The following is a 27,683-nucleotide window of genomic DNA, read 5'->3' on the forward strand; positions in this document are numbered from 1 at the left end:
GAGGTGAAATACTGAAGTGTTTATATAGAATTTCCACTACGAGCTATTCAGAAAGACAAAACACAAGTACTGATTTTTTTTCCCCTTATATATAGTGTGCATTCACAAGAGATCATCATAATGTCTTTTCTCCAATGTGTACAAATGTTTAGCACATTTCAGCATTTGATCTAGAAATTATTAAAAACCTCACAATGTGACTTTTTTGGTCAATGCTGAATCTTTTATATTTCTTAGGGGGGCTGAAATACTTCTTTTCCAAAACCTGAAAAACACACATTGTTTTTCTCCAGAAACAAAAAGCTATTGGGGTACAAACAAAAAAGTTATTAAAAAAATAATAAAGATAGCATACATTTTTTTAAAAAAATGTACATTTGCAACATACATTAAGAAACAGTTCTTTTCCATTTTCTTGCTGCGTAGTTGCAACCCACCAGATCTCACCAAGTTAAGACCATGTACCTGTAAATACTTGGGCATTTCAGCAGCTGTAATTACACAGAGCACCACTAATTTCTTCAGCTGTTCAGATCCACACAGGTTCACCTACGCGCAGGTTTGCCACACCATGCCCAAGGCCGTGCCGGCAGGGAGCAAAGCGCTGCTGCTCCAACCCCCCCCCCCCCCCCCCCCCCTGTGTCCACAGGGCCATGGGCTGGCGCTTTTTCCTGAAATGTGGACCCAACGCTTTACTGCTTAGTGAGCGTGCAATTTCGCAGCGGGATCCAGCCTGCGATGAGGTGCTGGTGCTGCAGAACAGCCCAGGCCACAGCGCTGGTGACAGCCTGACCTGAGGCTGCACCAGCCACTGCCACAGCCAGCGCCCAGCCTTGGCTGGCAGCGGTGCCTCCACACGCACCATGCGGCACAGCCAGCAGAATTAGGCCTCAGCCTCCAGGCTGAGGGCTGTGGCCCATCAGACACAGCATGGCCACAGCTGAGCTTTCTCTCACTTGCACAACAGCAGCCCCTGGCCCCGGTCACACTGCTGCCCAGGCAGTGCCGGAGCAGGCCTACAGCACCAGCACACCACACCGTGAGCACACCATGCCATGCCACACATGTCCCAGTGTGCCCCAGCAGGGGACCACCTCACTGGTGGCAGGGGGTTCCCCACAGTCACCCCCTCTCTGAGCAGGGCAAAGGCTGTTCCAGTGCCAGCAGGCACAAAGGTGCCAGCAAAGGGCTCGGGGCTGGCACTGAGCAGGGCAGTGGGCCTTGCCGTGCTGCTGTGGCTCCTGCTCCACAGTTCATTGCAGCCCTTCCGTGGCCGGACGTTAGAAAGCATTCGGGAGGAGTAGTGAATAGGGCTAGCTCCTCCTTGGAGCCTGTACATGTGTGAAATATCATTTTCCTTCCCCCTCTCCCCCCAAGAAAGCTTAAAGATATCAAGGAAACAAAATACAGTGGGTGGCTGTTGCAAGTTGTTAATAATTTGTGTGCTTTGGCAGAGCTATGCCTTGCAAAGGGCAGGGGACGTGCCTGTTCACACATGGCAAGCTGCACTTTGCTTTCTAGCTGCCGTGTTTCATGGAAAGCAATACTGCTGGTTAATGCAAGTTCCACCTTCAGCAGTCATGGAGAGGAGGAAGGGTGTATGAGCCTCAAAATAAGTTTTTCTACTACACTGTGCAGCCTGTTCCAAACAGGAGTGGCCTGAAGTGCTGTGGAAAAAACATTATCCAGGAAGGAGAATAAAACTAAGCTTAAAGCTTCAGAACAACTGCACAGCTATCCTTGTCACAGTAGTTTTTGTTACTTAAAACTAACCAAAAAAAATCCTGTCCTTCAAGAACTTCAGCTAACTGAAAATCTGCACAGATTGCTTCTTGGAACTATCATTACTAGCTGTACATGTGCTTAGAAATGACAGAATTGACACTTTTCCTTACTTTCATTTATTGTGCACGAACATCATAGTCACATTTTACTGCTTTTCATAGAAATTATATGAATTTATATACACAGTCACATCAAAACTTGATTTCTAAAACCAAAAACTTTTTTATTCCTTACATGTATACTATAAAATCCTGGCTGCATTTTCAAGAATGAGTTAAGAACAGTCTAGTGTTGAATAGCAGCAAAACCTCTAATACTTGTTTTCCTTTAAATGAGAAGACCCCCATGTTTGTTTCACGCTAAACAGTTTAGTTATTTTTAAAGTTGTGCCCTAGGACTAAAGTAGGATGGATTAATTTTCTTATATTCAACTACAAGACCACTCCTCATGACAGCCTTCATCCTGGTTTTGAAAGTGATTACCCTGTACCCACAGAGGTATTGGCTTCTAAAATAATTTTTTGGTCTACATTGATAGATGAAGTAGTACCCAGAACAGAATGGTTTTTTTTTCACCAGCCATCCCAATAAATCCATGAAATGGAACCAAAAATTCTAGTTCCTCCAACTTCTAGAAGATCTTTGTCTTCTGCTGCTTTTCACCTCCCCACATACAACACTTCCTCTTTCAAATCATGATGCTCACATGGTTTGAAGAGTCAAAGTAAAGAGCAAGGATGCAAGAAACATGCATCTTTAACAGGATCTTGAAACACATTCAAGACAAGTTAGTTACTAGGTCAATGAACAAGCTTACTCTAAGTACTTTTGTATTGTTAGTTCAGTCAGAGTAGAAGTCTTGTTGATTAGCTGAACCAGACTCCTAGTAATGGGAAAGTCATCAGCCCTGAAGATCCCTCTTAGAGGTTTTAAAGCCAAAATTCTGAACAACTGCTTATACTCCTTATCGTGACATTGTTTTGTACCACACCCTTATATGTGAGATTTGCTGTTCTAGGGCACCTGATGTTTTTTTAATACTAAATCAGATGCCAGGTTTTCCCACTAGCACAGGGAAACAGTTTCATTCCTTTTCTTGACAAAGGAGAAAAGGAGACAGATTTAGAAAGCACATAGCTACTTTGTATAGGACTACTGAAGTACACCACCTCTAACAATAGAAGTTGTGGGACTCAGTGACAGAACACATCTAGTCTCAGCTTCAGCACTGGAAACTGAAAAGACCTTCTCTGCAAAGTCAGATTTTTCTAGAGAACAAATCTGTACTTGAGAAACAAATTACTTCAGTAGTTTGAAGCTTAAAGGTTGCTATTATTTTGTACTGCTGTAACAACTGAACAGAAGTTAAACCATTACCTCAGGTCCAACTTTAACCTATCAGGAATTAAAAATCCTTGAAGGTCCAAAACTTTTTTCCAGAACTGATCATCTGAAGAAAGCCAGTATCCAGTTGCAATAGGTTTACAGTGCATGCAGAGCTCATCCTTCCAGTTTAACTTCTGTTTCAAAATGTGAAAGATCGATGACTCTGGGTATTGTGTTACCTTGTGTTCCCTCCAGAGTTCCAGCAGTATTCCAAATGCTGTTAAGTTTTGATTTGCTGAGATGTTAGTGCCAATAGCCTCTTGCTGAGCAGTGCATTGTGTCGCTGAAGATACTCTATTACATCTCCTTGCTTCTCAACTATCTCTTCCAAACTTGAATTTTCCCTTAAAAGTGAAATATGGGTTTCAATAAGTAACAGCAGCTTTCTAACAAAAGAAAAGCCAGAGCTAATTAACAAACACGTAAACAAGTTGCTTCCTTCAGTTTTGCTCTCCAACTTTTGAGGGAGGAGGCAATCTACACCGCCTTTGTATTTAACCTCCATTTTGCATGAAAGGGCAGGAAAAGAAGTTTGGCTAAACTTCATGCCATGTATACATAATGGAGTTACATATTTCCTGCTAGATAGTTACAGAAAAGTTGTGGTATTATGAGAGTTCTTACTGTTTAAGAAACAGTAAAAGTTTAAGAAAAGTTAGTGAGCTAGAGAACATGCTAGAATTAACTATGAAATCTGTGGCACCTTTCCCACAGTGGAATTAGGAAGCTTATTTTAAGCAGACATAGTACCTTTATTTAGCTATTGAGATCATAAGCGGTTTAAGACAGCCATTTCTCAACTAACCTGCAGTAGCATACATAATATCATGGTATATAGTAGTGTATCATCTGCCACAATACTGTAACAGTATCAGCACCAAACAGTTGTGTTACTTCAGATCTAAAACCTCACGTACAGCTAAAATGTCTCCAGCTTTCAGACATCCTGCATTTTAACTAGGATAGTAACATTGCAATATTAAGTAAAGCCAAGTTAATTGAGAACGATCTGTAGAAGTATACAATTTTGGCAAATCTGTAATTAGGAACTTTTAAGACTACAACAAGAACAAGTACCAATGTCTGAAGATATGCTAGTCTTCCCTTAGACATTATTACTTCCTAGCTGACTGGGAATTTGCCCTCTTAGTACACATGTGAGCATCTAGGAGCTTATAAAGTTGTTCCTCAGCCTTGCAGCATTTTGTGGAGGAATGCTCTTTTCATAGCTCTTATAAAGTGGTGAGGATAGCTAGACTGGAAAAAAGTTTAGGTCCAGTTAAAAGCTCACTGTAGTTAAACTGGAAAAAAAAAGAAAAGTTTTGTAGATAGAAAGCTTGCAACCTTAACCAATAGTCTGGACTACCAACTGAAAGCAACTGAAGAGGATCAGTAGCTTAGGTTGTAGAGATCATAATATTAAAAAAACATTCTTATAACCAGGGTCAACCGAAGGGCTGACAGGATTCACTTTTCAATAGACCTTAACTCTCAAGGGAAAGAGAGCTGGAGTTGTACAGAGCTGAATTGGAGCTGTATAGAGCTGCAATCAGTTCTCACAGGAAGTTTGCACTCTTTAATCAAAAATAACCAGTCTTTTCCTCAGCTGGTCATTGTTGCAGACTCATTCCCTGGACATTTGAGAACTTCTCAGGGGAGAAGCTGAATAAGAAAGGAATAACCTCCACCATGCATTTACCATGGTGTTTATATCAAGATGGAAGTCAGACATTGTATCAGAATTCAGGACAACTCTAAATCCTTCCTGTATCCTGGACATCTACTTCCAAATTCCATAAAAGCATGTGCATGCTGCATTTGTGCCACCAGGGGAAGTGTCAAAGTATTAGTAAAGAGTGAAGTGCAGAGATGACCTAAGGCACGCGTACAGAAGCAAGTCATACTGTATTAGAAACTTTCTAAATAAATTCTTATACGGATATCATGTTAATTTTGACAGTTGTTAAATCATACCAGACTCACTTCATCAACTGGAAGATGTTCAAGCAGTCAGGAAGTACACAAAGGACAAATAAGCAGTAAGTCTCAGCACTTGTGAAGTTTAATGTTGGATAGCTTCTGTCTCACTGAGAACTTCCTTACCTCAAGTGCCTCACCCACCTCCTTCCCAAACTGGAAATGTATTTCAAATCCCTTACTAGAATCTCACGTTCAACTGCTGGAAAAAGCTAAAAAGTCTTCTTTATCAACTGCCCACAATCAACAGGGCAGTTCACAATATATATACAAAACCCAATATATCTCTTTCAAACAGTTCTTTCAGGGAAGAAGCTAGGCTTCTGTAGGTATGCTGTAAGTAACAGTGTAAGACACCAGTACTTTTTCTGCCAACTCCCGTACAGCATCAATTAACTCAGACTAAGCACAATTATTTGTATGACAGATTCATGCAACCAGCCATGAATGGTCATTTCTGTCCTCATGTTTGAGGACTTCTGTATCATAATAGGTTGCCATTACTATGCAGAAAGTACAAGAATATGCGTTTTCTCATCTGTGCACATAAAGTGGCAGCCTTAAGTATAGTTTCCTTCAGAACTATTATTCCCACCTCTGCTTTGGTTGACAGATTTAAGATTATATGCAAGTCTACAGAAGGTAAAACAATTACATTAGTTAGCATTACTTATAGACCATGGCTGAACACAGCACAAGATACAAAAAAAATATATCTTACCTGAACCCAACTTCTGAGGTAATGTGACTAGGGTAGGCATACGTCTTCTCTTCCTCAATTATGTCAGGCCTTGGCCTCGCACGATTGAAGTTGCTTATTTTCACTGCAACAAAGTTTTATAAATTAGTTGGAAAGCAACCAAAAAAAGAGCTTAATCACCAGGCTCCAAGTTAAAAACAAAAAATCTGTAACAGATTATTGTAACATTGCCCTAGGATAGGAGATGGAAAGACAGCAAGGGAATCTGAAGAGTGGGGATGAAGGAAGGAAAAAGCAAAAATTTATCTCTGCTTATGTCTGGAATAGCTTTGATTATAAGTTAGTGGTGGTTTGGCGGGGGGGGTGGGGGGGGTGGGGGGGGTGTTCTGTTTGATTGTTTGGGGACTCCCCACTCCTCAGCCCTGAGGCTTAAAAGACCACAGTGAAGTGAAGACCTGAACATACTGCTTAACATCTGAAAAGTTTTATCTGTCACCCAAGAAGCTGATACCTTAGTTGCCTTTGAGAAGGTACTGAGATTCAAGTCCCCAAATTCAGGCCATAAATTAAGCAACATGCCATAAAAAGATGTAAAAAGTTTTGATACTGGTTTCTAGGTCAGAACTATCTTAAGCTCTTTGAGAAATGCAATTTTAACTAGACTACCTGCAATGAGGCAGCAGCTTGTCTGCCGCCTCTAAAACTAGGGCAGACTTGCTACAGAAAGCCATTAAGCATTGAAACCAGAGTGGCTCTGATCAGCTTCACATTGTAAACCTTGCAATATTGGCTATCAACACCAGAAGTCATTACTGAACACCTGTGAATAGAGTTTAAGACTAAATTTAACAGATGTGAAATAAGGATGAGAAAAACTGTAGGCACCCCCTGTGTTATTTCTGGAAGGAAGCTGAAAATATTTGAAACCATTCAACATCAGATCCTGATTCAGGGAGTGTACTGAGAGATCTGGAGTATGCATTCGGGACTCTGCAGGTAGGGATGCTGGTGAAGCAATACATCTAATGCCACTGAAAGCATTAAAGTACAGCTCTGTGAGAAATCTACACTACCCAACAAAAGACTGTCCTTACAAATCAGTAATATGATGGGGTTTATTACAGGCCACCCTGCTAAAACAATGCTAAGACCCTCCAGATGTTAACTACAAGTTAGGCTCAAAGGTTAGTTATTTCTATGATGGTATTCCTCTACAAATAAAGACATGAAGGAGCGAATGTAGAATTCCCAACATGAATTGTTTGTGGGAATCTTAGTTTTTTATTCAAGTGATATTAAAAGTACGTAAGAAAGTCATTAAGTACCTATATTCAGTAAACCTTTTAAAACTTGACATCCTATCAATAACTTTGAATAGTAAGCTGACATTTAGAGCTGTCTGTATCATACTTCATTCCATGCACATTTACCTCATTCGAACAATTTGTTTTGATCAAGTCTGTTACAGGTCAATCATAGTAACTCCTTGTAGATTTCTGAATCCCTGCCCCTGCATCCTACAGCTATATGTACATAGGCTAGTGAATGGAGAATTTTAAGGCAGGCTGTAGTAATTCACAGGACACTGGGTATCAGAGTAGCTCCGACACACAAGAAGAAATATCTGGAATTACAGTCACATATTCCATGCCACCACTGCCGTTTGTGAGGCAGTAGTATTTAAATGACAGTCAGGTACATGAACCTTCTACGGATAAGCATTCATGCCTTATTCTAATAGTTAATTATTTCTTAAGTCCAACATGGAGAAACAATGTATGCCTGGTGCTACCTTCCCTCTAAAAGTTCAAATAATGCACTAACACAAGAAAGGGATTGATTTGTTAGTGTAAAGTGACCGTAATCTCCCCATTCTTACCCAGGTACATTAGCTGATACTATCTTAGCAGTAAGTGGTATCTGCTAAGTACTTGCCCTGGAGAGGGGCACTCTAAACCCAAGCAGAGCACTGCCCTGGTAACGATTCTACTAAAAAAGCTTCATGTCTCCATCCTGTCACATACTCTGTCTAGTTTGAGGGGGGGGGCGGGGGGGAGAAAGGGTCACTATTGATACAGATTTTCAGGCTGTTTTCAAAACTGGCCAAATACATTTGTTTTGCTTCAGCAGAGTTTTAGTTTAATGCTTGAAATCTTAGAAGACCTAAAACCCCACAAGCACACACAGGAGACAGATATGCATGCAGTTTTAGCTTACCTCAGCATGTATTGGGATAGAAAACAAGGAAATAAGTTATACTACCCACTGGAAGAGGCAACCTAGGGTAAGCGGAGGTCTTCCTCATCTTGACACAAATATTAGGTTACATAAAAATTAACTCTGATTTTGCACACCAAGCTTTAGCAAACGAATCCTAGACTGTTGTTTCAGGGCTGCTGAGGAAGTAAGGCAGCTGTTGCCAAATGGGACTGCCCTAGTCCTTTCCAGCAATGCAGCACTGCCCCTCCTTCACCTCCATCCCAGGACTCACTGGACCCTTCTTCAAGCCTCCTTCGGCTGGGAAGCAAAACATTGCACCCCACAGCTTCCTGGTACAAGTGGGTTAATGGAGTTGACAGACACAGAAATTGGCACAGTACAAGCTAGGAAACAAGACCCTTTTGGCAACAAACAGAAAGTTTGACAGCTCTTGGGGAAGTCCAGACTAAGACCTTACTACTATGAAGGTCAGCCTCCTTGCAGTTGCTTATGCTTTTCTGCCAGGGTAAGAGACACACAAAGTAACTCTTTGAGCTCCAGGATGCCTCAGGGTAAGAATTCCTGACGTTCTATTGAAGGAAGTTTTGGTATTTATCTCTTATTTCCAAGTTTCACAGGAAAGTAAGCATACACAGGAAAGAAGGGATGATCTCCAGCATTCCTGGAATAGTTCTCTAGGACTGCCATGCTTGTGTCCCCTCATCACTACCTTTATTCCTCCAGAAGACAGTCAGTCTAGTTGAGCTGTACTGGTCCATTCAAGGAAAGCCTGACAAGCCTACAGCATCTGGGGCTCTGCACAGTTTAAAGAGGAGGATGCAGTTTAGAGCTGGGAACTTATTTTTTGTTGCATTTTGATTTCAATGTTGTTGCAAGTAAGTCAAAAGAGATTTTATTTCCTAGACAATCAAGCTATTTGGCAGTATTTCTGTGTGTCATTATGTTACTAATAACATACCAATGTTTTCTTCTCCAAAATATCCTACATTAATTATGAAATCCCCAGGGAAGGCAAATTACACAAATACTGACCGCTACAGAGATGGTATTTACTTTAAGTTTTAAATTTCATGCAGTCCTGAAGGAGGTATTTCCACTCTCCTTCCTCCTGTTTGATTAGAAGTCAAGAGCAAAACTAAGTTTTGCCTATTGTTTTTGTCATGCCCCAAGAAACCAGTGCTACTGAGGCTACTTAGCTAAGCTGTCACCTCCTTGTTTGTAGCTGTAAATAATCAGAAAGTTTATACTTCTGCTTCCTAGCTGCTGCTATCTAATTCAAGAGCAGGAACTAGATGTCTGTTTAAACAGACACAGACTTCACGGTAAATATCTCTAGCTTTCTTCAGGCAACAAAAATAATTGCATTTAGTCTCTTATACCTTTTCCGTGGTTTTGTGGTTTGTTTTTTTTTTCAACCCAGATATTTTCATTTGAGTTAATGCAAGCCATAACCCCAAATAGTTTTTAAGATAAGATCAGAGAAAACTGTTTGGGTTAAGCATTTATTAATCAACACTTTAGATAAACCTCTTTCCACTAAACTGTTACAGAACTATCAAGTATTGATGAGTTACACCAAACCTAAAAACAGATAACCTTACAAGCCAACAGTGACAGTACAAAGCAACATCTCACAGTTTTATGCCACAGTAACATATTTTAGTATTAGCACAGATTCCAAAAGCCATAATGATTTTTTAAAAAAAAACCATTCATGAGAGGGAATCTTCCTTTTGAGTGACAATGAGGAACTGAAGCTTTTGGGGTGGGACCAGGGAAAGAGGAAGGTTCTAGAGAGTAAGGCACAAGCACAGTATCAACTACTCAAGTCCCACATGCAAATCCCAGAAGCAGCTAGCTCTTACCACCTCACAGCTTGTGATGTGTGCATTTAAGACCACACTGCTAAACAGACAAGCCTGTTCACAGGACACTTCTGCAACAATTATGCATTTATTGACATTTCACTGGATCAGCTGCTTTGAGGCAACACAGAGCTTTCATTCAGCAGCACCTGGAAACCAAATCAAACCTGACAACCTTCCCATTTGTTTTGGATTTGCTTTAGTTCTACAAGCACAGAATCATTCTGTATTTATAGCTGCAGTTAAATGTCTTGGAGTACCTCAAGTGAGCTACTGTGAGGGCAAACAAAACAGCTGAGTAGCAGCTACGGTCTCTCACTCAAGAAAGCAAAAATTGCCTCTTACCTGTGTAAATCACTAAGCATGTCAGGGAGCTAATCAGCTCCAGCCCCAGGACTCCCAGGATAAGATACAGGTACGCTTTACTGTGATCAGGAAAAGAATGCTGCATTGACAGAATTAAAAGCAGGGCTGCATTACCTAGAAAACAAATGTCATCTTTCACAGGTGTAACAATTTCATTAGCTGTTGAAAATAATTTAGTACTCTGTCATCCCTAGTATCTGCATTAAGCTGCAACAATTCAGTAATGCTTTTCCATTTCATAGAAATCACACCATACTTTCCTCTTTGGTTAATTTCCTTAATTCAGGTGTGCAAGCTTACAACTGCTGGCAGTAAAATCGCGTTTCATTTCAGCATTTTACTGTAATGGTAGAGAATTATGAATTTTCTGACTTAAGAGTGGAAAAAGCACACTAGAAATACCCAATACATTCATGTGGGCTTCAGCAGTTTCTAACCTTGTTGCTGCTACCCATCCTGAAAACTGAACGTTTCTTTCTCTTCTTAAGAGGTCACACCAAGTCAAATCAAAATGACATGGTGTTTTCCTTCAAGTGGTGGATTTGAGTGTATTTAAGTGAGGCTAATAGAGCAAAAATGCAAGCACATTTCTTTCACAGGGAGATACTGCACAGGCTTCCAGCTGCCTAGTTGTTATTTTAATACTTGCAAGTTACTGAAAGTTCAACTGAAATAAGCACAATGAGCCATGGACAGCAAGTGTTAGTTATGGACCTAACAAATGTTCTTAACACCCTCTTCTGCAATACAGACTGTGAAACATCCTCTCCTTTTGGCTAGAAATCCTGTAACCAGTATCTGGATAAAGCACTAGGTATTAGTACCATTAATGCAGCTAGGGAACTGTACGGTTCTCTTTCATACTGCATTAGGCAACTGAATGATCATGATGGAAGTGGTATCAGCAGTAATTTGCCCGGTAGGGAGTTTGCAGTAATGGAGCTAACCACGTTCTGAACTACAGACGATCTACATCAAAAGTCTACAGCATGCAACTAATTGCACCTGAGCATTTGCACATGCCCAGAGTTTGTCTGGTAGTGATGAAGTGGGGTCCATCGACAACTGAAGAGAGGGCTAAGTACTCCAGATTACACTTCAACAGGCATAAACAGTCCTTTTACTCTTACAAAACATCCCCAAGCCTGCTGCAGCCTGACTTTGTCACTGCACTGAAAACACATCTTTACCTTCAGGGCTCTATCTAGTGGCCAGAACCTGAAGTTTTGCACATTCATCAAGCTGACCAGATCCTTCAGTGACAGAGTGGAAAGCAAGCTAAGACTTTACATGAAGCAGGACCATCTAACTGGTAATTCTAGTTTGAAAAATAAAAAATCTACTCCAGTCATTCAGAAGATTTACAAAAGGGAAGTGGGATTATAAGAGGCAAAAATACTATAAAAGCCAGCACTGTTCCCTTTTCCATTGCTATTTGTGTGAAAAATCCCCTGAAGTTAGAATCTACTTTAACAAATCTAAAATCTGTCTCTTAGAAAAGCTACACCAGCTAACTGTGCCAACATTTCTTCCAGCTTCATCGGCCAGTGATGTAACTTTAGGATACAAAGAGCTAACCCACTCCCATACACCACCTTCTGTCCGCACAAAAAGGCAGTCAAAGTTGAATGTCTCACAGCCCCACTGAATATTGGACAATTGCTTATTTTACTGATTTCAGACAGCTGTTGAGCAACAGGCAGTTTATCTGTTTCTACATGAATTGCTGAGCTTGAAAAGGAGGAGCAGCACACTTCTTGGAAGGACTAGCAGTCTTGCCACACATCCAACTAGACAAATGAGTATGCAAAGTGGGATCACCAGCAGCCAAACATAGACCTCGCTGGCTGAACACTATATGTAAATGACTGTTTTACTCAGCCTCACATTTGTCTGCATTTTTGCACTGCAAAGAGTTCTTTACAACATGCATTTGTCAGGCCAGAAAAGGTCAGTCAGGGGTCCATCTGACTAAAGTATCATTCATAAATGCTCATAGGTGGGTTTTCAAGAGTTCATATAATATAGTTTTATATATAACTGTTTGGTCTTGTTGTGTCATAGTGTAAAGCTTTAGAATAAAAAACATAAGAAAACAAATTCACTTCACCTGTGGAGTGTATCAGCAGCGGAAGCCTTTTTAGATGTCTTGTTGAACGATATATTGAAAAGTAACCTCTACTTCTTACTTTACTGTGGTGGTGCTGGATGTATCGTTCAAAAAAAACATGCAGAATCCACAGAATTACTTTTGCAGTGATTATGACAGTCTGTACTTTAAGTGGGTGAGTATAGTTTCCTGGGCACTTGTCCTGATTTGGATTGGGGTAGGAACAAAACATAGCTGCTAGAAATGCTAGAACAACAAAAGCAACCTGCAAGAGAAAGAAAAAAAAACTCTTAAAGTCAACACTTAACTGTAAGAAACAGGCTTATGTCATTTACTCATTATGCATTACTTCCTGAGTTTATTTTACTAGAGTTGAGATAACGCATAAAATGTTAGACACTTACTATAACACTGCATGTCATTCTGGAAACATTCTGGGACTGAAATGCGAAAGTATTAAGATGGTCTACCAGTAAGGCAACCAGTCTCCAGAAGAAGAAAGCTGAGAATCACTAATCTTCCCAGAACTTCCTCTAAATCAATTTTGCTTTTTCTCAAATCTCCCTCTCATAGTGAATTTATTTTACTTCTGGACCCTCTTTACTATGTCTTGTTACTTTAAAGGGAGCTTTATTTATACCACTTCAAAAAAACCCCAACATCTTTTTCGATTCATTCAGTTACACTTGTTACTGCTCTGCAGGACAGCCTCATATCTTACTGGTACAGTCCACATTTCTATAAAATGACATTTCATAAGTGACAATCAACCTTTTACTATATCCATTGAAGATAATCTCCAGATTATGACATCTGAAAAAAAGTAAAACATAGTAATTTAAGAAGTGAATTATTAACACTGGGTAAGCATCTTTGCCAGATGGTGATCATTCTTTAGTATATTTACTGATCAGATTTTTTCATTTTGCTCAGAACTTATGTAAGAATGACCAGACTATAGTTAGACTAGTGCCATTATGCTATAACTTTTCCTGTCTTCTTGACTTTTCTCCAAGTTTACAGCATTGGCTGTGAGCATCAGCAACCTTTTGGCCAACCAGAAGAAAAAGCCTTGGGTGGATATTACCTGCAGTACATGTACACACACAGGGCCTTCTTAACCTTTAGGAAATGCTTTTGTCATAGACTATACCCTACTGTCTTCATTCAGCAAATATGAAAATACGACACTTTCTCATCCTGGTTCAGTCTACAGAATAGGAACATTTTAAAGCAGAACTGAAGACAAAAACCAACTCCCACCAGCACAAAAGTAAGTTGAGAGCTTCTGTATACAACAACCACCATAAATTTGCCTCAAGTCTGCAGAAGTCTAATACCTCTAATATATTTAGCTTAAAGAAAGGAAGTGTTCAATGTTCTGCACCTCACAGCTACTAGAAACAATACATCAGAACCAAAGATGGAGGAAACTGTCTAATTTTTGTTTACTAGCTTTGTTACCATACTTAATTCTATGGATATGTAAGAGCCTAACAACCCCTCCCACACTCCCTTGAACTTGTACTTTTATCATTTCTCAAGCAACTTTCTTCACAGAGATTAACCTTTCACAACCACTTAATTACTCGATACAACCTGCCTTTAGCTTGCTCTGGTTGCGAGTACAGTTAGGTAACTGGGGAGGGAGGAAGAAAGGGGAACAATTTTCATACAGTTATCAATACCTAAAGGAGACATCATAGGTGACAGACAGGGTAGAAGATGGGAGAAGAAAAAAAAAGTGTGTCCTATATGATCCATAAGACCATTACTTCAAATGCAAATTAAATTCCAAATTTTCTTGAGATGGGTTAAGTAGCTAAATTAAGAAGTTAAATAAGAAGGTGGTTTATCAACAAAACATTTGTTTAATCTATTATTTTACCACCTTCTTTTCTTAAAGCTAAGAAAAATCTAGCTAACCCAGATTTTACTTGGTCCATTTACGGTTTGGTTTGCCATTTTAAGTTAATAACACATCCAGCTCTGCTCCCTCCAGGTGTTAGGAATATATTTCAGTACAGAAAATGGCTATATTAAAATGGTGCAAGCAGAAATGACCTAGCATTGCAGTCCTACTGATCTACTACAGCAGCACATACAAGAGGAAACAGGTAGCTGGCATTAAAAGTGGCATTTATTAAAGATGTTTTGCTTACATTTTAGGGTAGTCCAACAACAGGTGCTTCAGCCCAGTACAGGGCATTTTTACATACCAAAATCACTATTCTTTATAAGAGTAACTTCGGTTCAATGTTATGTACATGCATGCCGAGAGGCAGTTAAGGAAATATGGAGTTAATATAAAGGAATTCTTTCTAGCCTGTACACTTTACACTGCTCTGCAGTTCTGCTATGAGCCAGAAGCCTGCACAGAAGCAAGGCTTGGCGAAAGGAAAGCCACTCAAACTCAGCCCCACCACACTCCAGCATATCCTGCCCACACACTCCAGAACTGTACATAACTACACAGCTCCACCAAAGCGTCCATTTGCTACCTAACTCCATTTCTTGGCACAGGATGGCGTAGAAGAAATGCTCAAAGTTACATACTTACTACTTTGGAGATGCATTACAACTCAATACTGTGATGACTTAACTTCTACAGGATGCTTGCCCCTTGGGCAGGTTGTGCATCAGAAGCTAACCTGGTGTCTCCATGTTCCACAAGGTTCGTGCATGTTTGCAGGAGCAGAGGGGAAGGAAACCCAGTAAGCTTGTTTCCCCCATTCATCTTTTCAGAGAGATGGACAGCAGCATTTCATGTGCCAACTAGAGTGCTCTATTTCACCAGCAGAAAAGGGTACTTTTCAGTTTTGCTCCAGGGACCAACCAGCCACTGCAGCAGGTTCAGCAACAGTAGCAAGACCTTACCTGGAAAAGCATGTGTTGATAGAGCCCTCAGAAGTTTCCTCTCTCCATCTCCACACACCTCCTTCCATTTGCAGGAGAGGGGAAGTGGTGGGGACAGAAGAGGCAGAGCAGCTTCCTAGGATCTGGGTGACTAGCATTTGCCTACATCAGGTATGGCAGTAGACAGCAAGGTCTCAAGGCTTGGCAGAAAACATGTTTACTGCTCTACTACCAACAGCTGTGTCTACCTTTGTAACACAGACTTCAAGTGCCATCCTAATGGGATAGCACTGGGGTTCTTCCAGCAGGGGAAGGCAAGAAGGCTGGATGCAGTTTCCATTGGGAATTTTGGTAGTTTATTCAGCAGAACAGCACGAATCTTTCCTAAGTCTATTTGACAGACATTTCTTGATATTACCAAGAGGCCCACAAAACATTTACTTCTAAATCTAGAAGGCTAGAACACATTGTTTTAACAGCTTTATGCAGCTGCCCAAGAGACCTTAGAGGTTGGGATGTGCTTTTGAAGTTCTGGCAGAGAGTATGTTTTGCAGAGCACTGGCTACCACATCTTTGCTTGCGATCAAATGAAGCTCTAAAACAGCTAACAACACATACATCCATGTCTTGTGCATGCTCTGGCTTTATATATACTATCTTCAGGTCAGCATTAATGGCATCATAGAATTGTTTAGGTTGTAACAGATCCTTAACGTCATCAAGTCCAACCATTTACCCGACACTACGAAGTCCACTAAACTTTGTTCCTAAGCACCATGCAAGTACTATTTCAGTTAGATCTTAGGACCAGAGCTCTTCACCCTTCGTGTTTTGTTCCCACATGCTCACAAGCAACAATAAGCCTCTTCAGCTTATCAAGGATAAACTCACTATTACACAGAATCTCTCTACTTCTGTCTACCAGCCTCAGGAAGGGCTTCATACTGTTCAGTACAAGGTCTGTCCTTAATCTCTGCTTTTCACTCTTAACCCCCAGAAGTCAGAGCAGGAAGTAACATTTTGATTCCTTTAATCTCTTCATCCACTGCCACGCAAAACCCCTGAAGCAAGTCCAACTTTACTTGTTTAGTTACAATAAGAAATATCTTAGTCTTCCCCCTGAAATAAAATTCAGTCTCCGAAGGCATGACATGACAATTATCTTCGCCCTCTATAACCAGTATAAGCACTTCTGCAGCAGTAACATTGTTCTAAAAGTACATTTCCATAGCGTACAAGGAACTGCTGTTTAAAAGGCTTTCCTTCTTAACATGATGCATTGTAGCATGTTAGCACTCACAATTAGAATGAGAAAGCAGCAAGTATCATGTAGCATACACATGACCAGAATTTATTGGTAGATAGGACTTCACTGGTTTGGAAGAACAGTGTGTGCAAGTCTCGGGAGAATTGTGTCCACATGAACAGCAGGAATTCAGAACAGAGACAGCAAGTTTTCATAAGGAAATCATGCTTCTTAAACTTACATGTATTAGCAACAGAAAATTGGCAAGTAGAACCACTGGGATGGCATGAAATCTTGGCCTCAGCTGGGAATGCAATGTATGGGATGAGATAAGTGGTGCATCCAGTAGAGGATCATCTTCCAAACTCTGCGTTATTTCCAAGGAACCCTGGAACAGAAGAGGAGGGCAAAAGTGAGTAACAGGTAAGCTCTAAAATTGAAGTACAAAGTTATAGCAATTTCCTGTTAGCAAATCAAGCTTTGGGGAGATAGAGACCCCTAGGTGAGTATCTTGAGAGCAGCTCTTAGATTTTAGGTAAATGCTTATTGCATCTTTATGTAAGAACTCTGTCCCTGAGGAATCCAACACAAATCTACCTCCCAGTATCACACTGAGTCTTAAGGAACTTTAGTCTTTAAAGTGTATGACAAATATTTGAGCATCAATCCTGACAGATGCCACAGCTATTAAGAAGTTTATGTGAAGAGGCAGAAAAAGTGACAAAGCCTCTCTCATACTTTATACAGGTACTTCAAATCCTTGTTATTCTTATTTCTGTACAGCTACACAGAGACAAACACAAAGCTGCAGCATACCAATAACAGTTTTCAGTAATTCAGCCACTGACCCGTCAAAACACCAGCAGCAGTAGTTCAAACAGAACCCAGGCAAGAAAGAAACAGCAGTTCAGAGGGAAGAGGATGCTACCAGGTGCCGGGCAAAACATTCCCTGCTTTCATGATAAAGCATGCAGCCCTTACTTGTGATTTGGTGCCAAGTATTGGGGCTTTGACTTCACAGTCAGCTCAGATGTTTTGGCTACTTAAGTTGAAAAGTACCTTTTACTTACAAAACAAAAAAGAAGTAGTAAAACTAAGTATGGGTGGAAGCAAAAACTTTTCCTTCTGGACAAGGAACCTGCCCCAGTGCTACACATCTCTGTACCTTCCAGGCCAGGACACAGTCATTCCACACATCTTAAGCTGAACATACACAACCACTAAAAATGCTCAAACTGCTCAAGTTTCCTCTTAGCATTGTTATGTTATGACTTCCTTGTGCAAGAGATAAAGAAACCCAAGATTACCAATCAAGCTGGCTGCTCTTCTCCTGAGCGATACCAACCACAGCTCAGGACATCAGGACAGGAGCAGAACCCCCCCTGCCCCCCAACTGTTCATTCAGAGACATGCCAAGGTTCACCGTGCTATTTACTGCTCTTAAACAGAGGGCTTCTGCTGGTGATGACAGAAAGCAGCATAAGCCTCAAAACAAATGAGGCATGTAATTTTTCTAAACATTAGCACAAGAAGAGAGAGATAAGTTTTGGGATTAGACCTATGTTTGTATTTCATATTAACCACGACAATGCAGACTGTAGGTTAAATAACACTGAGAAGTCAAACAGCCAGCTACAGTGAAGGAACTAGTCATCAAGGGTTATTTCAGTCAGCAACCAGATTTATTTTAGTACTGTTAATACCACACAGCCTACCACAGGAGCATGAACAGGGCTCCGTCACCTACTGGATTTTACCCTCTAATTAGCCTAGTCTTTACCTGTAAGCAACCCTTGCTGAAATACCTACCTGGTAAGATGACCTTTTACTACAGACCTAAACATTTATGATTGCCACCAATGTGAAATCCAGAAGCAGGAGTACAGAGATGCCCTCTGTCCCGCATCATCCATTTTCAGGGGCCAGGTATAATTTTAAAGCTCCGAAAGCAAGCGTACAGGACTGGCACTCCAGCAGCCAAGACACCTTACCTCATTCTTCCCTATCGCAGAATTAATAGTTAACAGCTCACACCTCCCACAAGGGCAGGGATCCTCCTCAGGGCTGTATCCCTTGTCTCGTGAGAACAGATGAGCTCTGCTGCTGCAACACCAGGCCAGACCAGCACTCCTTCGCAGACTGAGCTTTACTAGGATGTGTTTCACTATTTCACCTACTGCAAGACCAGCTACAATCCACCTGCACACCCTGAAATACAGCCACCATTAGGAAGCACTGGGCAGCATAACCACCCCACACAGCTGTTATTACAGGCAACGTGGGGAGGAGAGGAATTAAAGCAAGACAGATGATGATGCCATGCGGTCAATGTGACATTACAAAAATCTAGTAAGTGTCCTCATTAGATGAAACACAGGTTTCATTCAATTAAGAAGAAACAAAGCCACAGCTGTCAAAACCCTGAACAGAACACCTCAAGCAGATGGGCCATCTGTCAGGCGCCGATGCTACCACAAGCACAAGTCACGGCTTCAGCCTCGGGGCTGCCCGATGCGCTCCCAGCATGTGACCGGCCCTGGCCCCACCAGCCCCGGGGCAGCGCCCCAGCCCCGGGAACGCGCCGTGGCCGCGGCAGCGTGTCAACCCGCAGGACCCGCCCGCGGAAAGCGGCGCACAAGAACCAAACCAGCCACACGAGCCACCTCGCCTACACTGACCACCGCGGTTAGGCGCAGCCCCCCCGCCCGCGTTACCCGGGAGAGCTCAGGCACCACCGGGGGCCGGCCCGGTGGCCTCCCCGCTTCGGAAACGGCCATTTAGGAGGCGGCCCGGCCGGCCGCTCCCCCCGAGAGAGCCAGAGGCGGCGGGGAAAAGCGGAAGGCGGAGAGGAAACGGAAGGCGCGGCGAGGCGCTCCCCCAGCGGCGCCCACCGCGAACGGCAGCCCGGCCGCTCGCCCCGGCCCGCAGCACAGGCCCGCACTCACGTTGTCCAAGTCCTGCCGCCGCCTCCCCGCCACCAGCGCCATCTCGGCTTCCCGCCCCCGCTGCCCCGGCTGTATTTAATCGGCGCCCCCGCCACGGCCCGGCAGCCGCAGGCCCCGCCCCGCCATCAGCGCGCCCGGCCACCATTGGGCCCGAGCCGCGACGCAGCGCAGGCCCTGGGGCGGGGCCCGGCCGGGCGGCGGGCGGGGCCGCCCTGGAGGTGCGGCAGGCCTGGGGGAGCCGCGCCCGCCGGCGGGGCTGGGACACGGCCCCCTGCTCGCCCCGCCCCCCCGCCCCGCCCCGCCGCGTGTCCCGCCCGGGGAATGAGGGCCTCCCGCCTCGGGGAGCGGGGCGCCGCGCCGGGGCCCCTCAGCCGGGAGCCGGGGCCCAGATTAGCGACAGGGGAAGAGGAAGCAGCCTGAAGTTGTGCCAGGGGAGGCTTACATTGGATATTAGGAAGAATTTCTTCACCGAAAGGGTGGTCGGGCCTTGGCACAGGCTGCCCAGGCAGGTGGTGGAGTCACCATCCCTGGGGGTGTTTAAAAAACGGGTAGATGCCGTGCTGAGGGACATGGTTTAGCAGTGGGCTTGGGCGGTCCTGGGTCAGTGGTTGGACTTGATGATCTCAATGATCTTTTCTAGCCTAAATGATTGTTTGATCCCGTAATTTGTGCCCTCCTCCTGCCCAGGTGCTGCATCTCCCATGGCCATGCTGGGCCAGGCTGGCTCGGCAGCTGGGGGCTCAGATTAGGCAGGTGTTATGGCAGACGGGCGGGCGGGCGGTTATGGTGGGCAGTTATGGCAGGCAGGCAATTATGGCAGGTGGGCGGTTATGGTGGGCGGGCGGTTATGGTGGGCGGGTGGTTATGGCAGGTGGGTGGTTATGGCTGGGTGGGTGGTTATGGCAGGTGGGTGATTATGGCTGGGCGGTTATAGCGGGCGGTTATGGCAGGCAGGTGGTTATGGCTGGGCGGCTATGGCGGGCGGGCAGTTGTGGCAGGTGGTTATGGCGGGCAGTTATGGTGGGCGGGCAGTTGTGGCAGGTGGTTATGGCGGGCGGCTATGGCAGGCGGGCAGTTGTGGCAGGTGGTTATGGCGGGCAGTTATGGTGGGCGGGCAGTTGTGGCAAGTGGTTATGGCGGGCGGTTATGGCAGGCAGCTGGTTATGGTGGGCAGGTGGGCGTTGCTGCGGCAGCTCAGGCAGCATTGCAGGAGGGAGAGGTAAAGCAGCAGCAAGTGCCTAGCAGGAGTGTGAGGACAAGGGCAGCGCAGTGTTGCCTTCTTGCCGTGCGGAGTATTCTCCCATCTCCCAACAGTCTGTGTTGAAGGGACTTCTTGAGAAAGGGATGGAGTCTGTGCATTTAATTATTATTTCCAGTGCATTATTTTCCATGAATGGGCATGGTTGCCTCTTCAGACCACGGAAAGTTGTAGTGTGCACAAGACAATAAGACAATTTCTGACCCAGCTGTGTATTTTGTGAAGAAACATGTTTTCTTTAAGACCTGTCCACAGTTAATTTAATTTTATGACCTTTTGTTCTCACACTGAGGTGGACTATGGAACTCGCAGCGTCCATGCTACCCATATGTTGGATCTCTGTCTTACTACTCCTTGACACCCTTTTGTATGTGGAAGACTCCTCAACCACTTAGTTACTCTTTGGCCATCTTTGTTAGCTTCTCTGCCCTTTTCCAGCTACGTCTGTTCTGAAACAGGAGGGACCAGAATGACACAGCGTTCAAGCATCTCAGTAGTATGAGTTTACAAAGCCTGTTACTATGTTGTGTGCTTTTTTCACCTGCTGTTTCTTAACCTTGTTTGCTCTGACCATCCCTGAGCTTCGAGCTGATGTTGGTGGGGACACTGCAGAGGATCGAACTTGTAACAGGGGCTTGAAAGACAGCAAGATTGTATCATCTCCAGGTTGGAATTGTTCTTTACGTACTTAAGAGAAGCCAGGACTTTTCACCCTGAACAGCTGCCATGGCCCTGCCTCTCTTGAAAGAGCACAGAAGCGCCAAGAGGTGAAAGCTGCTTTTGAGGTACAGGCGTCTTCAGGCTATCCCAAGTTTTTAATCTCTGCTTCTGTGACATCACTTGGGTGCCTTTTTGTAGAAAAAACAAACAAACAAACAAAAACCCCCACCCCCAAAACAACAGAAACCTCCCACACAGAGCATTTACATTCATCATTTGCATTCATTTCTTCTTGCTTTACATAGATACACATATTTAACAAAATGGGCAACTACCTTAAATGAAAAACAAGCCTTAAACTTGCTGGTTTCTGTAGAACTAAGTCCAGCTCTTGTGTTAAGAATCTGCTCAGTTCCAGTTTCTCAGCCCCAATGTTCTTTTTTCCTCTTCCTTATTGTGCTTCCTCTTTTTTCTTTTCTCACAAGAACAGAAATCCTACTGATCAGCAGCCAGAGGACAAAAGTTTTCTGTGACAGTGAAGTGAGGCGAAATTCACTGGTTGCTGTTTGAATAATTTGCTTTACTTTTGTGAGGTGTCCTGCCATGGCAAGTAGTTATCTTAGCAGGTGTGGCCTCCATCTACACAGATCTAATAGCCATCGAAGACAAAGGGGGTTCAATAGATCAGTTTGAAATTTGACTGTGGAATTTTTATGAGGGTGCTGTGCAACTGCCAGAATTTCCTATTTCTTTGCGTAACTATCTAACCCACCTGCCTAATGCCTTTGAGGTTTTGCTCAGCTTGCAAAACACTGAGTTTTTACTTTTTGTTTGTTTTGCAAGGAACAACAATGTTTCTGTTCTGATTAACATGTCTGTTCTGGAATAACCAGAGAAGCCAGTACGCAGTGTGTTGTACTTGGTCCCACAGCCATGAAGCTTAAAAAGGTGCCAGTTATGACACCAATGACAATAGCTAGAATATATTTTTAAATACATTTATATTGATTAAAATACTTTATAGAAGTTGGCTTTTTTAAATAATTAAAATAATATTAAACTTATTTAAGAAACAAGTAAGAAAACAAACTCAAAAAAAGAAGTGTTTTACAAAAAATAGTCACGTTGTCTGGCATTGCTTAGCTGCTGTTGCTTTCATTTACGACCAAATAAAATGCTGAACTGCACGTTTATTTCTCCTTTCCCCACATTTTGCTTGCTGGCTTGCTTACATGCATGCTTAGGAATGCACGCACATTTTTGTCCTTTAATCCAGGGGTTTGGGATTTTGCATTTGGGAAGGGTGATATTTGAGGGGAAACAGTAGGGGGAAAAGAAATACAACTTAAAAAAATATATATTTAGAACAGTGGTTCAAAAAGTTATGGAACCAAGAAGCCTAAAATCACAGATTTGATTCATTACTTGGATACACAAGCTCAATTACCTACCTTTTTTATTAGCATAAAATACTATAGGTTAGTTACAATCTTGGCTCTAGCCCGTCTCTTCAGATATCCAATACAGACAGGTGAGAAACACATATTTCATCTACATTACAACAGCAACATACTATTTAAAAAGTGAACACAATTGCTAATTAATTGCATTTTCTCTGTGCTTGTTCAGGAGAATTTTCTAACAATCTCCATTCAGAGATTTAGAAATTTGGTCTAATGTGTAATCCATTACTGCAAACTGCTGTATACACCTCCGTTCAGTGGCTTACATACATATATGCAGTGTGCAGGATAGATGCCATTAGACAAGTGTTTGAGATAAAATCAAATACATAAATTATTCTAAGTATAATTTTAGAATCCTGAAGTCCCAGGAAGTTTACATTTATTAGCTCTCATGTGAGTAAGTGTAATTCTATATGTAATTGTAAGTATTGTTTCTACTGAATAGGAAATGTAGTGTTCTCAATGGCTTACTGAAAAGCATAGTTTAATTTACATTTAAAATTAAAAATTTAATTTAGAAATTTAAGTTTAAATATTTGAGATGCATAAATGTTTACTGTACACAACACCAGTTAGCATTTTTAGAAATATGTGACTGCCAATTTCAACTGGTTTACTTAAAATATGCGTATAATCTTTACAGTACTAGTCTACTCTTGTTCTTACTAGATCACCCAATCAGTATTTTGGTATTGAGATATTGTTTTAGTTACTAGATTCACAGGTAATCTTTATTGCGAGAGGATTTAATGATGTAAGTAAGGTTTTAATGAAAGATTCTCTTCTGCTAATTGCAGTTCTGCAGAAATTGTCATTTTAGTACACATGACTTGAAAGTCTGCTCCTGAGGGCTGTTGCAGTGCTGGGGAGTCTAAATCAGATTAAGATATGGCTTGTTCTTAAATTACTTCCTTTGCAGCTCCATCAGTAACGATGAAGGTATCTGAAAAGGGTAACTTAAAAACATGTGGTATACCCCAAAAATGCCATGATATAACATCCTTATTTGCCAGCTGCCCTTAAGAAAAGCTAGCATAGGTTAGATACCGAGGATTAAGTCCTATACTTAGGCATAACATTTTCCATATCGGTAATAATTTTACAATATTTGGAGACTATCACAATTGTATCCTCACAAAGAGGCCTAATACCTACTTTTCTTCCTCTCAGTTTTATTTAAAATTTGGCATAAACGGAAACAGGATGGGGCTCACAACCTTTTTCACATTCAACTATAAGGTATAATTATTACTGTTTCTTATTCATATTGCAGGTACAATTAGTACTTAAACTGTATTCAGCTCTATGTAAAGAATATACTCTCTGTTCTGAGAATATGGGGTTGTGACAGACCCCAGCATGACTATAATTACAAATGGGAAGTGAAAAGGTAAAAATAATAGTGAGGACAATTTTTTTTTCACATGAATTGGTTGTAATAGTCCAAACAGTCATACTGCAGTAGGCACAGTCTATGTTCTAGCCTCAAATTACAGACACTTCACAGGTACTTGTTTTACTTCAAGCTTCTGTAAGTTTTTAAAATCCTATGGAGATTAAAAAACAGTTCACTGCTGAATACATTTAAAATAAAGGAACCTTTCTTTCCATGTACAGTTTCAGATTTTCACATCATGCAAGTGTAAGCTTTTTGTGGTGAACAGCATGGGGCTGTTTATACACAGTAATCATGTAACCAAAAACTGCCATTTGCTATGAAGCTTTGGCTTTATAAATAAAATGCCCATTAAAAATTCTTTGGCCTTTAATTGCAAGCTACTAAAAAGAGAAGAGCATAACACTAGTATTAATAAAAACTCTTCCAGCCTTTCACCAATTAATATATGAATTTGAATGCTGGAGGTTTAGTGTGGCCCTTGATTAGTTCAACTAATCTGTTAGTACAAATAATTTAGCAAAATGTCCTGTGTGCCCATAATGAAGCCCAGCAACAGGACTGATGAAAACAAATAGATAAAAGTTAATACAGCTGTAGAGAGAGAATTTGGACTGCTTCATGCAGATGAGACAAAGGACGTAATATAATAGCAAATGGAAGAATTGTGAACAACAGAGTGGGCACTCTTACTTACTTTTTAAAATTTTACTGGATTTTCAGTTATATTCAAAAGCAAATACGTTGAGGTTAAAGAAAGGATGCCACTCGTCAATTTTGTATTTATTGTTATGAATATACACAAAGTATAAATCAAACTTTGGAACTAAGTAGCATGATGTATCTTATTTACTTCATGCTAAAGGTAGGTTTTGGTGTTTAAAATGGTTTAGGGCTTAAGAAAACATCTAATTTTCAGGGTGAAAAGTATTCCCTCTGCAGAGTAATTTTTAACTATATATTTTTTTTTACTTTCTTCTGATTTTTCAAAATTACATTTCTGTTTCTATTGTATTATAGAGCCTTCACGATATGACAAGCATTTACTTGAAATACAGAAAGGAAAATGCAGAGCTGTTTCTGAAGATATTTGGGTTTAGATTGTATATCATGTGGGGTGATTTTCATGGAAAAAGAGGAATGTTTGAGATAATTTACCTCAAGAAAACTACTGATAAAATTAAAACCAAGGGAGAGGATAAAATTTCAAAGACGAAATAGAGCTTTCCCCCCCCCCCCCCCCCCCCCCAGGTTCTTTTTACATTTTCTAAATACTTCGTTTGAAAATCATAAAATGAACTTGTCAAGAACTAGCTTGCATAAACTAACTTTTTAGGCTGTATAGTTAAATATTACCATTCTGACAAGGTAGTCTTTTGAATATTTTAGAATCTAAGGATACCTGTTTTTTTTTTCATCCGGTATATTAGTGTGGACCATAATGTTATTCTTTTGCATATAAAAAACGGCAAGAGACTTTCCCTCATACCAGTGAGAATTGTACTTCAGGAACACCATATAATCTATTCATTTTATGAACATCTGTACTATAATTATTGGACTAAAACTTCTCTTACTTTTATCTTTGACTTCAATTTCCCCTTCATTTTTTTAATTTAACAGGAGTCCAATTTTACTAGACATTCTGCACAGTTAAGTGTACTAATCCTGAGCTCTTTTCTTAATCTTTACAAGTTTGCAATATCTTCTAGTCTCTCTTACACAAAATTATTCTAGATGAGGATTTACTCAATTTCTTGAGCAGCAGCATGATATGCTTTTCACTTTCTGTGAACAATATGTCTGTGCAAAATTATATGCAGTAACTACACCTGTGATTGTTTTTGTTATGATTCCCTGAATATAATCTTTTAATATTTTAATGTCTTTGATTTCATTGCCTCTGTGTACAAAAGAATTTGTACAATGTGTAAGTTATATCCCACTTGCTCTTTCCTAGTCTATAGTATTTTTCATTTTCACTGAATGCCCCCTCAAGTGCTGTAAATTCTGCAAATACTATTCTTACAGACTTATTTACATGCATATGAAACAATAGATATTTAGGTTGATTCTTCCAGCATACTGTGTCACTTTTTGCAGCATAGATTGCTCCCAATAACTGTTCCTAGGTAAGCTCACTAGATGCATGACTACATGCAAACTGGCGAGTTTAACAGTTGTTGTGCTATGAGCTGATCACAGACACCGGGAAATATTGAAACAGGAATTTCTTTTCACGGTTGTGCAGTCAGTGAGCACTAGATGGTAGTATATCAACTGTGTAAATGTAGTTTTAATTAATGAGCTGTACCTGTTTTCTTCTCAAGAAGTTGTGTATGGGTTAGGACTATCTTAAAACACCACTGTTAGAGCGGAGAATATGATGAAGGAGAAGTACACAGATTTTGATGGACTTGCACCTGAGAGATACAGTACTATACCTTACAGTTATTTTCTATGAAGAAAACTGCTTTTGCTTCATTTTTCAAGAAAACAATGTTTTGAGAAGTTAAACAAGTATGACTGAACAGAATAATAATCTACACTTTTTTTCAACTAAAATGATCAGGAAAAACATATCAGTGACTGAAATGACTTCTGTGAACAAGGAGGCTACCATAAAGGTCCTGCTTATCCACATGATGTATCTATTGTTTGCTAAAGAGTGAATGTTGTAAGTAGTTTTTTCTTCTTTTGCTTTTGGTTTTTTTTTTGTGTGTGTGTCTGTGTGTCTGTGTCTCTCTGTGTGTGTGGTCAGTATACAAAACCTGTGCAGAACTTGTTTCAGTAAGGAATTGCTCTGTATTGAAGGGTGGAGCTCCATCATCAGCTTTGCCTGCTGCTGACAGGAATGGTCCAGCTTTCCCCAAGAAATCCCTGCTGCAGGTTTTTGCTGCGACCTTTTCTAAGTGATCACATGGCTACAAGGAGAAAACTAATAATTTTTGATGGGCTTTCTGCTGGTTCAGTGAATGGAACCCACTCAGTACAGAGATGTCGTTGCCTTACCCAGTGCACAGGAGGCAACACCAGTCCACATCTGTGAGAGCAGGAGTTGGTTCACCTCTTTCAGAGTCATTTCAGGGATACACCATATATGAAATCCAAACTGTTGCAGTGCTGAGTCTAAGATTTGCTCATCAAGATCTCTACTTTGTGTCTTAGTAGTCTGCAGTATGAATATCAACCAAAGCCATGACCTACACTTGCTTCTCTTCATCATGCTTACTTGAGCTAGGACTTCCTTTTTCCATGGCACTAAAATGAACTTGTAATCTACCAGGAACACTGCACTGTTCAGCACTGACCACAGGGACCTGGCCTCTCTATTGAGTAGAACTCAGAAGCATCATACCATTCGCTTTTTATTTGCCTCTTCTTTCCAAAACTAGGATTGAAGTATTTAAAGTCTGTTTACGAGACTGTGTGCTATATCAAGTCTTT

The 27,683-nt window shown here is 41.4% G+C and overlaps 1 protein-coding gene across 2 annotated transcripts; it reads right to left on the reverse strand.

Annotated features, from left to right (window-relative positions):
- Nucleotides 1-1,885: 1,885 nt before the first annotated feature.
- TMEM192 (transmembrane protein 192) lies at nucleotides 1,886-19,517 on the reverse strand. Of its 2 annotated transcripts, none has more exons than XM_040601526.1 (6): nucleotides 19,457-19,517; nucleotides 16,753-16,899; nucleotides 12,410-12,674; nucleotides 10,279-10,413; nucleotides 5,870-5,972; nucleotides 1,886-3,515 (listed from the first exon to the last, which is right to left on the reverse strand). In XM_040601526.1, exons 1-6 carry the CDS (start codon nucleotides 19,496-19,498, stop codon nucleotides 3,392-3,394), a joined length of 816 nt encoding a protein of 271 aa, XP_040457460.1. In that variant the 5' UTR covers nucleotides 19,499-19,517; the 3' UTR covers nucleotides 1,886-3,391. The 2 variants fall into 2 exon arrangements, with proteins under 2 accessions (XP_040457460.1, XP_040457451.1); XM_040601517.1 differs by lacking the exon at nucleotides 19,457-19,517 and adding an exon at nucleotides 19,226-19,356.
- Nucleotides 19,518-27,683: the final 8,166 nt, after the last annotated feature.

The sequence above is a fragment of the Falco naumanni genome, chromosome 1, assembly GCF_017639655.2.
Source record: "Falco naumanni isolate bFalNau1 chromosome 1, bFalNau1.pat, whole genome shotgun sequence".
NCBI classification, from domain to species: domain Eukaryota; kingdom Metazoa; phylum Chordata; class Aves; order Falconiformes; family Falconidae; genus Falco; species Falco naumanni.